The sequence below is a fragment of the Podarcis cretensis genome (genome assembly GCF_951804945.1).
Source record: "Podarcis cretensis genome assembly, chromosome: 5".
Classification (NCBI taxonomy): domain Eukaryota; kingdom Metazoa; phylum Chordata; class Lepidosauria; order Squamata; family Lacertidae; genus Podarcis; species Podarcis cretensis.
Window position 1 is genome coordinate 82,437,870 of NC_137174.1, and position 15,480 is coordinate 82,453,349.

Consider the following 15,480-nt stretch of genomic DNA (forward strand, 5'->3'; position numbering starts at 1 on the left):
CCGCTAAGCTGATAAGCCGCTAAAAGCCACTAGGTAAAGGTAAAGGTACCCCTGCCCATACGGGCCAGTCTTGACAGACTCTGGGGTTGTGCGCCCATCTCACTCAAGAGGCCGGGGGCCAGCGCTGTCCGGAGACACTTCCGGGTCACGTGGCCAGCGTGACAAAGCTGCATCTGGCGAGCCAGCGCAGCACACGGAAACGCCGTTTACCTTCCCGCTGGTAAGCGGTCCCTATTTATCTACTTGCACCCGGAGGTGCTTTCGAACTGCTAGGTTGGCAGGCGCTGGGACCGAGCAGCGGGAGCGCACCCCGCCGCGGGGATTCGAACCGCCGACCTTTCGATCGGCAAGCCCTAGGCGCTGAGGCTTTTACCCACAGCGCCACCCGCCACTAAAAGCCACTAAAAGCCGCTAATAGCGCTAATCCGCTAATCCGTCAATGGGCTTGCTTCGCAAGACGAAGAGAATTGCGGAACGGATTCTTTTCGTCTTGCGAGGCACCACTGTACTTCGAGAAGGCTGGGGAAAAGACTATCATTGGCCTCTCCAACATTTTTGCTGCTGCAAGCAAGGATACTAGCGGCAGCTGTTATGTCATCTAGCCTGGTGAGAGGACCACCTCCGCTCTGACCTGTCTTTAAGCCAGGCTCCTCGGAGTGCAGGAAGCCCAGTATCAGTGTCAGTTAACTCTTGCTTTGCTTTGTATTTATGTACTTAAATCTAGACTGTTGGGTTGTTGTTGTTGTTGTTTTGTAATATTGAATTTATTCTGTGTTTGTTCAGCTTTTTAGATTATTGGTAGCATTTTCCAACTTCTGTTAAAACACACATGTATTTGGTATATCATTACGAGCATATTTACCCAAGTTGTTTTCCTGAGCAGAATCTTCATCTTTAGAACTGCTACTATCTGTTTTGAGGAGATAAAATATCAGTTGGGAATTCAGCACTCAGTGTCTTTCCCCACCTTTTCCCAAACACGAGGAAATAAATGAAGTTTATTCCACAGACTCATGGGCCAGTTGTGTAACACTGGGAATGATTCCAGCTCAACGTTTTGCCCCATCCCCAAAATAATTGCAGTCGCAGACCTCTAAGCAAGTACCTTCCATTCATAAGAATTAGCTGATCAAGGCATCGTTCCTCTTTGCTTTTTTAGCAAAAAGTTGGCTACTCCCAACCCTGCCCTGGGAATAATTCTGCTGCTCAAGGCAACATTCAAAATAAAGTTGAAGGGGAAGAGCCTGGGCCTGAGTAATTAGCCTCAAGACATATCCTTAGTGTTTTCAGGAGGAAGTCAACTTGGCTATTATTCTGCAATGCACAGTAGTAACTTGATATGTGATTAGCTCATCTTTTAGTTTAGTACATATTAAACTAGGGTCTTAATCCTTGCTAAATCCTTGTAATCTTTGTCTACATAAAGTAAAAGGGCAATCAATATTTTTAATTTGTTTGTTTGCTTGCTTGCTTGTTTCAAAAGTGTACATGCCACCCTGTCATTATTTTTTTTCCAGAGCAGCACACGTAATCAGAAAACAATAGAAGAGCAACGAGGCAGCATTACAATGGGACAACATATGTTGTTAGCTCCAGTCACAACCCAGGTGTATTTTAGCTGCCATACTTTTCAGACTTCTGCTGCAGCAACTGTAATTTATGGCAGCTTCATGCATGTATGCATATATTAACTGTTCTAACAAAGAAGAAAAACATTTTTAAGGCAGCCCCAAGACTACATCTTAAAAGTAAGTAATTGCTTTTTTTTAAAGCGGAGTTTCAGTATTTTGTGCATAATTCTCTTTAAACATTCACATATTACTTTGGAAATAGTACGGGATGGGAAATATTAAAAACGGAAGCTGCAAAAATTGCCATGAACTGGAATTAAACTTATCTAAATGGACACTTACTTCTGAGAAAGCATGCATAAGATTGGGCTTCAATCCTATATCTATTTACCTAGGAGTCAATTCCAGGGAAATGGGATTCAGAATAGTCATGTATAGAATTGCACTGTAAGCCATGGTTTCAGACAGGGAATATTCACAGGCGTGCTGGGCACTGAACCTGTGACCTTCTGCATGCAAAGCAGATGTTGTGCCACTGAGCTACAGCCCTTCCTCCATGAAAATCAACCCACAACAAACATAAATGTTTCTTGTTTAAAAGGCAGTGTTGACTTTTTAAAGTTCCAGTGAAGCATCAATGTAAAATGTTGACCACAAATCCACTGTCTGCCATCATGGGACCATTAACTTCAGAAGTATTACTTCAGGATTACTACAGAATACGATGTCTCAAAAATTACTACTTAATTTCAAATACATTTATAAGATTACATAACAAAGCTCTGCAGGAAGAACAGTGATAAAACATTAGAAAAACAAAATAAACCGTTTCAGAGACCTAACATTGGTGCAGCATTTAATACAACCATGCATACAAACACGATCCACATCTATTTCAACAGAATTAATGATTCTTTGAAACAAATCTACTGGGGGGGAAATGATAGGCTTTCAAAAATTAGTTACCGTACCTTTATCATCCAAAGCTGAAACTTCAGATTCACTGGAAAATAAAGAACATGTAACCATTTTTTATTTTTTATTTTTGGTTACTGCAGAACTAAAATATGAGCTCTCCTATAGCATTTTTGAAGCATTAAATAATTGTTCAACTGAGTCACAAACATAATAGTGAATACATTCATTCATTAACCATTTCTGTGTTGTCCATCACATAAAGCTATACTGTAACAACCAGATTAACCAGAGAAGTCTATGAATAAGTTGTCTGTTTAGGAGAGTGAATGTGCAGGATTCTTATATTTACTACCCCTTATCCCCTCCACAGTCCTGTTTCTACGCTAGCATGTCTAGAACAGAGAGTCAAAGCTCAGCAGCATCAATACAAGGCTTTGTACATCAATCCTGCTGATTGAGGAATCAGTGTGTGACAAGGGCCTGCCCTTGAGGCCTGGTGAAGTGAAGCCTCAGGCAAGAGGGTCCACTGGGGTAGCAGATCCCAGTGTTGATCTTTCTTTCTCCCTCTCCCTGAGTTCCACTATAGCTCTTCCCCAACGATCCTTCGTTCCTGATGGGGAAGGAGGCGCCATTTTGGGGTCCACCTCAGGTGCCCAGTGTTAAGTTGTGGGTGAACATATCAGACGACACAGCGATTCTTCAAACAGCTCCTGTTTATTCACAGGCCAGAACAGAACTGAACTGAAGGGTTCAGCCAGCCTGCTTATATAGAGCTCCACTACAACGCAAGAGTAACCACTTTCTGTAACTATCCAATCACTGAACGTCACTTTCAATCCCTTATTTGCATATGTGGACCTGAGTGAAAACTACCTACAGTATCCCCCTGCTGGCCCAGGGTGAGAACTTCAGTACATAACACCCAGGACTCTGCCTCCAACAAAGCAAGTCTCTCTCTCTCTCTCTCTCTATTTCACCCTACCAACTCTCTCTAAGCTTACAGCCACTTCACCCTCCTCCAAATGAGTAGGAATAAATAACGCCAAATTTATAAGATCTCTGTAATCATCTAAACCAGGATTGTGACTGTACTGGGATGCTACTTGAATATTCTGGTTCAGCTTTCATGGTGCAGATGCCCCTGGCAAAAATGCTGATGTAGATATACTCTGAGCCACAGTGTAAACATTACCCCCCCACACCTTCCTGAATGGCCACATGCATCCTATTCCTTCAGCAAACCTGTATTTTATTTTTTTAAGGAAAAGGGTCAATTTACACCAGCATAAGCCCTCAAATATGGGTGTTCTAAGGAAGTGGCGGGGACAAGATCAGGCAAGGGCTAACTCTGTTTAGCTCTGTCACATGACCTGGCAGCCCAGCATAACACAAAAAGTGTGCTGTAGATCAAACTCTATTTTAAAGGCTTGCTTTCCCTCTGCCAGGCATAGACCAGCTTAGCCAGCTGTAGCCCCGCTCCTGAACGGAGTCTCGATATGCCGTATGTACTTTAAGCCAGGTTCCCATTCTTAAAATTACTTCCTTAATATGCTGCTTAATCCTGTTAATTGTGGCTTTTTAAAAATTGCTATTTTTATTTCAGTGTGCCTTTTCTTCCACATCTCTACACATTTAAACACGCACTGCATCTTGGGTTTCTGTTGCTCGTGCCTGAAGTTTTATCACCAAGTCATTTTGGGTTTTGCAACAAAACAGCCACTGCAACTGAAAAAATAAAGCTATCTAGCCACAAAACAGACACTGAGAAATGGTATTTTCTTTCCTAGGAAACCAAAGAAGAAAACAGTAGTGAAGGGTAGGGCAGAAGAAGACATGACATTTTAAGTGCCTTGTTTGTTTTCTCCAAAACATCAATAAGCATTATAGCACTGATTAAAAATGAAACAACGAAACCTTTGTCTTAGCTTAAATGTAATTCTCTCAAAATGCGTTGTCACTAATATTAAATGTTGCCATTTCATGCATTATGTTCATGCAGGCGACGATTTTAAACTAAAGGTATATCTAGTTTTGTAGTTCTGTGCATGGTTTCCTGCTGATACTTATTCGGGGGGGGGCAGATTACAAAATATCAATCCATTGCATACTGGCATTGTGAACCATCCATTAAATAAAAGTGTTGGATATAAAAATACACAGTCACAGCCTCAGAAGAACAAAGTTAAGAGCTGACAATCAGAGAATGTTTAAGACATATATTCAGCTACGATATTCAGCTAAATTGCTGTTCAGATACATCTGAATATAGTATAAATTATATTCAGATATACTGGCTTTTCAAGAGGATTAGACAGATTCATGAAGGGTATAATTCTCAGTGGCTACTACTCATGATGGCTATACTCTGCCTCCATGGTCAGAGACAAGTATGTTTCTGAATGCCCATTGCTAGAAACTGTGGAAAGGGATAGTGCTCTTGTGAATGGGACCTGCTTGCTGGTTTCCCATAGGCATCTTTGTTGGCTTTTCTTTCATTTTCAGCTTTGTATTCTTGTTATTTAAAAAGCGCATCTAGATGTTCTGCTGTTGCGCCCATAACCTAGGAGTAAGGTGCTATTTAGCTCCTATCTTTCATATCTCAGTTTCCTAACACTGCTAGGGAAACAATAAGCTTCAGAAAAACTGATAGCTGATCACACTGACCTAAAAGTCTGACAGTCAACTCTATGAACCATTTGAGACTTATGACTAAGCTTTCCATCTGCAAATAATGATACAAACTTAGGAGTGCCTTGCACGCTTTTGTTTTCCTTCTATGCCAGTTAACTGTTTATGTGACTGCTTGCATGAGATAACAAATGAAAGGGTATGTGTGCACCGGAATTATGGTTACATTGTGTTTGAATTTCATTTCTCCCCCCCCCCACACACACACATAATTTTTTAATTCATTATAAAATAACACCATTTTACAGCACTGCAAAATATTTATTTAAATTATTTATCCACTTCAACAACAGTGTTTCTCAGACCACAGATCTGTCTACAAATTAATCCAGAAATAATAAAAGCACACTTACAAAAAGAAAAGGATGCCGTTGATTGTTGTTCATTTTTCTATTGAATATAGCAGTGTTCAACTATGTTTTCATCAGAGAAGACCCACTGAAATTAATGGACCCGATTACATTAGGTGCATTAGTTCTAATGAGTATACTCTGAGTAAGCCTCAGTTGAATACAATCTTAAGGGATCTATCCTACGTATGGGAAGCCAGCACAATCTACAACTACGTAAGTAATTTAATAAACAAAAATGATAATGAATAAACTTTATTGTCAATATGGAAGTGTCCATCAAGACTGCTCTTGCACAAAACCTCTGTATCAAATGAACAGAAGAGGCTACAAGAGCAGGGTCAAAAACTGGCAGATAAGGTGGCAATGTCTGCCAGGGTGAGCAGATCTCCAGCTCAGCTGGCGTTCTTTGGCTCAGCTAGTGATATGCTGAAGCTGGCTGAGCTGAGCTTGATATAAGTCCCAAAAGAGAGGCATTCCAGCAGCATGGTGGAGGTAGGACCATAAATGTTCCTAGGCCCATTCAGCCCAGTCACAGGACCTGGCAACCTGGTGGAGAACACTATTTTCTTGCCTCTGCCAGGCTTAGGCAGAGGAGCAGCAGCAGCAGCAGCACTACTGCTGAACCGGGTTTAGCTCTGCGATGGCTTTATGTCTGCTTGCTTTTCACCAGCTTCTTGTGCATAGGATTGCTTCCAAAGTGAGATAATACTGAAGTATGTACTTTGAAACCTGAGTTGTCATCCCTCTGTGTATTATAAAGAGATACACAGAATGACATGCTTGACAATGACCTAACTCTGACTCATGGCAGTATCTAATGATTTTATGAGGATCATAAATGTAAAAGAAACAGTAAGCTTTTAATCTTTCCAGTTGGAGAGGAAAAACTAGAGGCGTAAAACACACACAAAAAAGAATAGGCCCCAAATTACTGGGGGCAGGGGGTGTAGCTTCAGAGGACAAACCTATTCATGCTTTTTTTAATTGCTAAGGAACAACTTCTTTCTCCACAATTAAAACACTTGCTTATCATTCAAAAATTGGAAAAGTTTAAAATATATATACTATACAGTGGTACCTTTGGATACGAACAGGATCCGTTCCGGAGCCCTGTTCGCATCCTGAAGTGAACACAAGCCGCGTCCATGCGTCTCGCAATTCGCCACTTCCACACATGACGTCATTTTGACCGTCTGCACATGAGGCAAAACCCGGAAGTAATGCATTCCGTTACTTCCGGGTCGCCGCGGAGCGCAACCCAAAAGCGCTCAACCTGAAGCAACTTCAGCCCGAGGTATGGCTGTATATACAGAAAGCATCACCCAGTAAAACCAATTTATGAGGCCAGGAAAAGCTCAATGTGTTTTTGACAAGAATCTTTGTCAGGGGCAATGAGGTATATGTTTTTGCATAATCTCCTCAGACTTTTCTCTAAAAGCAATTCTCTCTGAATGGGTACTTGGCTGAGCAGCCTTGTGTGAGATGGATGTGGCCGTCATTTTCTCAGTGTTTTTATATCTTGTCTCTAGAAGTTTCTCTCTCTGACAAGGTAGCAAAAAGTGATCACTCTGTGAGACAAAACAGGGTGTGAACCATGCCTATAACTAGGTGCATTCAGATGTAACCTTGAGCCATATATTTAGCAATCCTTGCATAAACAATCCTCAGGCTCCTTCCTTTGCCCCATGCACCATAATTCAAGATTCCCAGCAAATCCAGTCCAAAACCACATGCTTGACCAAATTACATTTGCTTTTAAGCTTGGCTCAAACCATGGTTTGGGATCCTTGTTTAATTGCAAACCATTGTTTCCTGTGTTCAAGTGCACCAGCAAAGAATGTAAGATTTGAAATAGTGGCACATCAGGTGATCAGGGATGAGAAGAGGGAAGTGGTGCATTAAACACTAACAGATTTTATTATGGCTTGTTTTATTTATATTTTTATTTCAGCAACTGATGTACCACTTAACACCTTATCACTTCCTCCATGCCATGCATAATTTTACACACTTCTGTCTTAGGACTCAGCTACATTCATAAATATAAAGCACTTTATATGCGTTATAACACTGTGACACCAGATGGTGCTGTGGAGTCCCGTTTTTCACCAATGGGATTTTCCTGTACAGTGGTACCTCGGGTTAAGAGCTTAATTCGTTCCGGAGGTCCGTTCTTAACCTGAAACTGTTCTTAACCTGAGGTACCACTTTAGCTAATGGGGCCTCCCACTGCCACTGCGCCGCCGCCGCACGATTTCTGTTCTCAGCCTGAAGCAAAGTTCTTAACCCGAGGTACTATTTCTGGGTTAGCAGAGTCTGTAACTTGATGCGTCTGTAACCTGAAGCATTTGTAACCCGAGGTACCACTGTATGAAGTTTACAATTCATTTAACTGAATCGCTTCTTTGATGTGTCTAGATCCAGCCTTACTCACCCTTTCTCTGAAATATAGCAGCAGAACAAAGGATATAATAGTGCCATACAGTATTTAAGAGTATTTCCTGTCTCATACCCACCATTTGCTAGTACTTATATTTCTTCTGTTCTGCTTATTAGTAATATTGAAAGTATCACTCTTCTCAAGCAATACATCTCAGCTGATTGAATTAAAAGTTGCAGAATATGTGGGTCAAAAAATTTACAGACCTAGAACAGAGGTCTAGCCTAAGAAACAGTGTATGGTTATTTTGTGGGGAGCAGGGAAAGAGATGTTGCCTTCAGGCATTTCAGTAAAGAGCTGAAAAGCATCCTGACTGCTGGTAAGGAACTATTTCTTTAAAGTAAAGGTAAAGGTACCCCTGCCCGTACGGGCCAGCCGTGTCCGACTCTAGGGTTGTGCGCTCATCTCACTCTATAGGCCGGGAGCCAGCGCTGTCCGCAGACACTTCCGGGTCACGTGGCCAGCGTGACGAAGCTGCTCTGGCGAGCCAGCACCAGTGCAGCACACGGAAACGCCGTTTACCTTCCCGCTATAAAGCGGTACCTATTTATCTACTTGCACTTAATTGTGCTTTTGAACTGCTAGGTGGGCAGGAGCTGGGACCGAAGACGGGAGCTCACCCCGCCGCGGGGATTAGAACTGCCGACCATACGATCAGCAAGTCCTAGGCACTGAGGTTTTACCCACAGCACCACCCGCGTCCCTATTTCTTTACTTGCACCTTAAGTGCTGAGTCTGAAGCTGTCTAAAGGATTTCTCTAAAGGAAGGCACTACAGTATTCCAATATTCTCCTATTAGGTAAAGAAAAAACCTTTACCTTTACTGCTGATGGAGATTATTGGAGATTATTATTGGAGATTATAGTGGATAATACTTAGTATTTAAGTAGCACATTTCAAGTTCTTAAAGTTTTTCCTGTGCAGGTGGACTAACTACCCAAGAAGGAAAATGACATGTCCCCCACCAGAAGTACTACCCCTCCTCTAACATCCCAGCTATGCAAATACTGTGCAAATGAGTACAGTGGTACCTCAGGTTACATACACTTCAGGTTACATACCGTTAAGGTTACAGACTCCACTAACCCACAAATATTACCTCAAGTTAAGAACTTTGCTTCAGGATGAGAACAGGAATCGTGCTCCAGCGGCACGGCAGCAGCGGGAGGCCCCATTAGCTAAAGTGGTGCTTCAGGTTAAGAACAGTTTCAGGTTAAGAACAGACCTCCAGAACGAATTAAGTTCTTAACCCGAGGGACCACTGTACTTCCATTTGTTTATCCTGAATCTCCCACTAATTGGCTTCTTCAGCGGATGGCCCAGGGTTCTAGTATCATGAAAGACAGAAACTTCTCCCCATCCAATTTCCCTACACAATGCATAATTTTATGCACCTCTATCATGCTCCCACCTTTCTTGCCTTTTTTATAACCCCTAGGCGCCCAAACTTTGCAACCTTTCTGCAGAGAGATCATCTTGGGTAACTTTTTCTGTCTACAATATCCATTTTGAGGTGCAGTGGATCAGAATGGCACCTACCATTCCGGCAGGTAGGGGTCACATCCTGGATTTGTTAAGTGGCACTATGCAAACTTTGCTTCTGATCCCTTTTCCTAAAGGATCGCCAACCGTCATTTCACTTTTCCCACAGATAGAGAGTGCAAATAGGTGATGTGGATATTTCTTTGTCTCTGTGCAGGTCCCTTGAAACCTACTTACACCACAACACACTTAGAATCATAGGTGAGTAGTACCATACAATCATAGAGTTGGAAGGGTCCCGGAGGATCCTCTAGTCCGTGCAACTTCAGGAATCTGCAAGGGATCGAACCCACAACCTTGCTGTTCTCAGCACCACGCTCTAACCACCTGAGCTATCCAGACTCTGGTTTATCATGTCACTCTCCATTCCCCCGGCGAGCTCTTCGGTATTCCGTTTCGGTTTGACTACCCTACCCTCGCTTTGACTACCTACCAGTCAGCAAACGCGGCCCTCTCCCCGTGCCCAGCCCTGCCTCCGGATCACAGAGGAGCAAGGCGAAATCCCCGGCCCCGGGGTCGATCATTGCGCGCAGCCTTCGTCGCCATCTTCCACTCTGCCTCTCCCAAAGGCGCTTCAAAGGCGCCCGCGCCCCGCCAGCGCCTTCCCTCAGGAGAAAGAGACGCGCCCAGCGGCTGTGGGGAGAGGGGAGCCGAGCATGGGGTCGGGGGGGGGGGAGAGACTTCCCCTGCCTCCATGAAGAAGAGGGAAAGGCACAAAGAACCACAGAACACCGCCCCTCGAGCGAAGGGATCGAGTCATGCCCCCCACGTCTCATTTCCCCCATCCTTGGCGACGGTGTGGAAACGTTCCCGCCATCCTCCCTTCCCCTCAGTGCCAGGACTTCTTATCCTCCTCGGCTTATGCAATGGCGCCCTTCATTGTTGTTGTTGTTGTTGTTGTTGTTATCGCGCCGCGTGCTCCCTCCGCCGCCGCGTCCAGGCGCCGGAGACGTGAGGAAGCGCGCGCGCGCTCCAAGCAGCGCTCTCCTCGCGCGCGGGGTCGGCGACCTTTGGCGCCGAAACGAGCGAGCGAGGGCTCGGCGCTGGTGCCACTCGAGCCCCGCCGAGGTACCCTCGCCTCGCCGCCCGCTTCCCGCGCGCTGGGCCCCGGGCTCACCTGGCCTGCACCTGCCCGCACTCCTGGCCGCTGGTCATTGTGCACGGAGGCGAGGCGCTGGGGGGAAACGTCCCTCGCGCGGAGGAGGAGGAGGAGGAGGATGAGCTGCGAGGCAGCGCGGCCGGAGGGTGGGGGGCGGGCGAGGACGCATCCGGAGGGGAAGTAGTGGCGGCGGCTGCAGCAGCAGCAGCAGCAGCAGCCCAAGCAGGTCGAAGCCCAGCCCCGCGCGTTGGCTTGGCAACCGAGAGGCAATTATCGAAAAGGCGCGAAATCCCGAGAGGGCAGGGAAGCCGGGCGCGGTTTACTCCGCGCTTAGCTCCGAAAGGTGTTGGGTGGTCCTCGTCAGTTCAGATATGAAATGAGGGCAGTCCTTTTCCTTCTTCAAGCCCACCATGTGGGCTTCTCGACCCGATTGAGCTAGGCTCTTAGTTGTTGTTACCACAGTGAATCCACAGTGAAGAGGAGAACGTCCCTGAGTGCGAGGAGAGGGTGTTTCTCCACACCACAAAAGCAAACCGCACAGCTGTAGAGTGAACACAGAATTATAGAGTTGGAAGGGACATCCAAGGGTCATCTAGCCCAACCCCCTGCAATGCAGGAATCTCATGACTGTTAATGCATCTTGCTTGTTTTTGCCTGCAGCGCTCTCCTGTCCTTAACAACGCCATGCAATGCAGGAAGCTCAATTAGATCATCTATGACCGATGGCCATCCAACCTTTTATTACAAGGTGCACAGTCCGCTTTAAGTCTCATTAATTTCAAGAGATGATTTTAGTATGTCCTTTCCTTCTGTCATTGAAATCAATGGGACTGAGAAGTACATAAACATAAATACTTTTCAGCTTTAGTCAACTGCACATGAGGTCAATTGGAACGTGAGCAGTAGCACACTGGTTCTGGAAAAGAGCATAGCTGAATACACAACGAATTAATGCAATCTCAAATAGGTTTTTAAGAAAGCCCCCCAATAATTCAGATTCCAAGAATGAATAAACTCATTCATCGACCTTTGAAATGACATTCCGAGGAAGTTGCAATTCTACGGCCTGACTCATACATATTCACCAGGTCAGGGCTACAATTTGGGTGGCAGAGAAGCAGCACACACTGCTCACCACAGGGCGCAAAGAGGCCCATGTGGACAGTGACCTGTTTCAAATGATTCTTTCCCCTCCAATAAATGAGGTGGGAAGATGTCATGAATTAAACCACTGCATCTATGGGCAGGCAGTGTATATTTCACATGTTGCCTCTGCGTGCTTAGTTAGAGGCAGGGCTTTGTTCTCTTGCTCTACCACCACATGAAACAGAGAGTGTGTGCACGGACCAGGCCTATGCCTTTGCCCTACACTAGGGGTGGGGAATCCACATGAGCCAAATGTGCCCCTTCGGCCCTGCTCCATGCCTTCTTCTTTGCCTGGATGGAATCCCTTTGACCTGTGATAGCGGATCTTGCTTGCCTGCCTTGATAGAGACATCAGTGACTCTTGTGTGGATGGAATTCATCTTCACACAGTCATGCATCCATTGCCCCACATGCTTTTGCCTGTGCCCCTCACTGGGGATGTGGCCCCTGGAAGGTTGTTCATCAGAGTAAGTGGCCCTTGGGCTGGAGAAAAAAGCCTATCCCAGCTCCACGTTCTGCCTCTCATTTTTTTTAACAGCAGCTGCTGCCCAGGAGGCAAGGGATGAAACTCATATCGGGGAGGAAAAGCACTCCTTCCTGATGAACATTGTGATATCTGCTGGCTGTAATGGGAAACAAGGTGGCTCTGGGGCTGGGGGCAAGAAGAGACTAGGGTTTCCATAGGGAAAAGATCATTGCTACCTGACCACTGCATTCTACAAAGCTTACCTTCGGTGCATTTGTCTGCATGTACAAGTAGCAATGGCTAAAACAAACAGGACTGTTTATTCTCCTGCTGCAAGGGAAACTTTGTCCTTCCTTTTCCTGGTGCAATTATTTGTCCTTGGTTTGCACACAAAAGCTACAGCAAGTGAATATTTGAATAATGTAAAGAGATAACGAGATAGATAATAGGATCCTGTTCCTCTTTGCCTGTTTTAACTTACAGCAAACTATTGGGGGGGAAATAACCTTATGTATGAAACAGCTGCAAGATATGCCTAGTGATCGGTTTCCTTTGCATTTTACTGCCTGTTTTTGTGGTTATTTGCAGGAAGCTTAGCAAAAAGAGATGCTCAGTGGACACAGGTACCCTCTTTGCACACAGACGGAGTTCAGGGGAAACCTGCTCTTCCTATTTGTGACTGGTGGGACTGTGCTAAGTACTGATTGTGTCAGTCACAGTAGAACAACAGTAAAACAAGAAGAACACAGATAGATGAACTGGGGGTGGGGATATCACTGAACAAATGTTTCTGTGAGTAAACATGCTAGAAATGTTTGGGGAAACAGCAAAGTGGACAGCTTGCTTGATAGATTAGCTGGATAGATCAGTTGGTTAGAGCTTGGCCTGATAACGCCAAGGTTGCAGGTTCGATCCCTGTATGGGACAGCTGCATTTTCCTGCATTGCAGGAAGCTGGACTCCTCAGGGTCCCTTTCCCCTCTACATCTCCATGAACGAAGAGGAAAAAGAAGTACACCTTCAATTTGGAGGCTGTAAATGTGTGCACAGTGAAAGCAGTCATGGAGAGTGTTTATTCCACAGTATAAGAACATGCACCAGCTTCTGTTCACAAGAACATCTGGGTTTCCTATATTAACCCGGGGAGCTGAACTAAATTGCCTACAAGGCTTTCTTCAACTCCCACCAGGAAGTTTGAAGAAAGATGATGTTATTGTCTGTACAAGTTTGCAAAGGAATATGTTGCATCCATGTTGCATTGCTTCTTCTTTGTTTATACCTGCATGAAAACGTTACTGTCTCAAATGCCAACAAGTCTGTAAACTGCCCTGTTGCGTAAGAGCCACTGGCTCTCTTCCCAGAAATTACCTTTCTCCTTAAAAAGAAAAAAAGACACTGGCACCGTTGCATGCACTTGGTAAACCTCCAGAGACGTAAGTTCCATAGAGACAAAGCTCACCGACACTTCCACTTGTTCTGTGCTTTCCAGGCTGAGCGGTTTTCCCTTTGCCCCACTCCTTTCCCCCAGAAAACTCTTTAGCACTAAATCAGATCAAATATCAATTCGGAGAAAACCCAACTGACATTTGCTCTGATTCAGCACTAAAGAATTGGATCTCCTGGGCAAAAGCAGCAGGGGAAATGGAAGTGTGAATGAGTTACACGAAGACATATATGTGCACTCATACACACAAGATCCAAAAGCTTTGTGTCTCTTTTGTAGGAAATGCATAATTTTTGTGCATTCTGCGATTGTGCAATGAATTTCTGCCCAGAAATAAGTCCTGGTGCACGTTTCTTAAACACTGTTCTTTTCTGCCAACACAAGACCTTCTGCATGCAAAGCAGATGCTCTTCTACTAAGTTATGGCCCTTCCTGTTAGGTACAGCATTTGCATTGCATGCAGAAGTTCCCAGAAGATCCTCAGCATCTCCAGGTAGGACTGGGAGAAAGCTTCATCCGACACCCTGGAGAGCTGCTGTCAGTCAGTGCAGACAAGACTGAGATAGAGAGACCAATGGTCTGATTCTATATAAGGCAGATTCCTATGTTCCCAGGAGCACTTAACATCCTTTTGCAAGGCATTTTAAAGTTGTCATGTTTTAGTTTATCTGCTAGTTAGCTGTTTTATCTCATTTTTCCGACATATACATACATACATACATACATACATACATATACATTTACATCCTATTAAACCCACCTAGCATACACAATTCAAAAGAGAAAGGTTTAGCTCAGAGGTGGGGGATCTGCTTTGCAGAAGGACCCAGATTTAATTCCCAGGTAGGACTGGGAAAGAACCCTGTCTGAAATCCTGGAAAGCCACTCTCAGTGCCAATAATGGAGAGCTAGAATACATAATGCATCTTTCTGTGTCCCTAATCTCTCTATTGCTTTAATTGTGAAAACATTTTGCTTTACCTCAGAAGGGATACTGCGGAGAAATTGCTTAACCAAGATTTGATTAAAATTTGTTGTAGCATCCACAAAATTGTGCAATTTTCCACAATAATATTGCTGGGCAATATTAGTTGGGGCTATATTTGGCCCATGGATCACCAGTTAGCTATCTCTGTAACAGAATGCAGATATATTACCCATACAGTGGTACCTTGGGTTAAGAACTTAATGAGTTCTGGAGGTCCATTCTTAACCTGAAACTGTTCTTAACCTGAGGCACCACTTTAGCTAATGTGGCCTCCCGCTGCCGCCGTGCCACCACCGCCCGATTTCTGTTATCATCCTGAAGCAAAATTCTTAACCCGAGGTACTATTTCTGGGTTAAAGCGTCTGTAACCCGAGGTACCACTGTATGTGCTTCTACTTCTTGTTTACTCCTTCTCTTTTGGTTTCAAATATTTACTTTCCCAGGGTTCTATAACTATGCTATTTTCAATTGCAGGAAGCTATAACAAAAGCAGCAACTGCCTGGATCTCTAAACTTGAGGATTCTGTGTTTTGCTCCTGCCTTTTATTTACAATGTTAGTCAGGCCACCTGCTCAAGAGGGTTTTCCCCTAGCAGCATAATAGACACACTGAGAAACCAAACATGAAATTGGTGATTCATTCAACTTTCCCTTTTGAACTTCATTTGCCTCTTTGAATGTTGCCCATTCTCTCCTGTCAATCCCATTTTCATTTTTGTAGGATATTCACTTTTGTATGTTTGTTTTTGCACCAAAGTCATTTTAAAAGGTGAGCCTTTTTAAAAAAGAAGAAAAGTCTTCCGTGATATGAACAGATTTGCTCATAA

At 44.3% G+C, this 15,480-nt stretch overlaps 1 protein-coding gene across 1 annotated transcript in view; it reads right to left on the reverse strand.

Moving 5' to 3' along the window:
- The window catches only part of LOC307217035 (uncharacterized protein), a 30,516-nt gene extending 19,624 nt beyond the window's left edge, over window positions 1–10,892 (reverse strand). Inside the window, exons 1-3 of the mRNA XM_079978043.1 lie at window positions 10,630–10,892; window positions 2,543–2,574; window positions 863–910 (exon numbers count right to left, since the gene is read on the reverse strand). Coding sequence (XP_079834169.1) covers window positions 863–910; window positions 2,543–2,574; window positions 10,630–10,667 — 118 coding nt within the window. The 5' untranslated portion in view covers window positions 10,668–10,892. The remainder of the gene's footprint in view (window positions 1–862; window positions 911–2,542; window positions 2,575–10,629) is intronic.
- Between the last annotated feature and the right edge of the window lie 4,588 nt (window positions 10,893–15,480).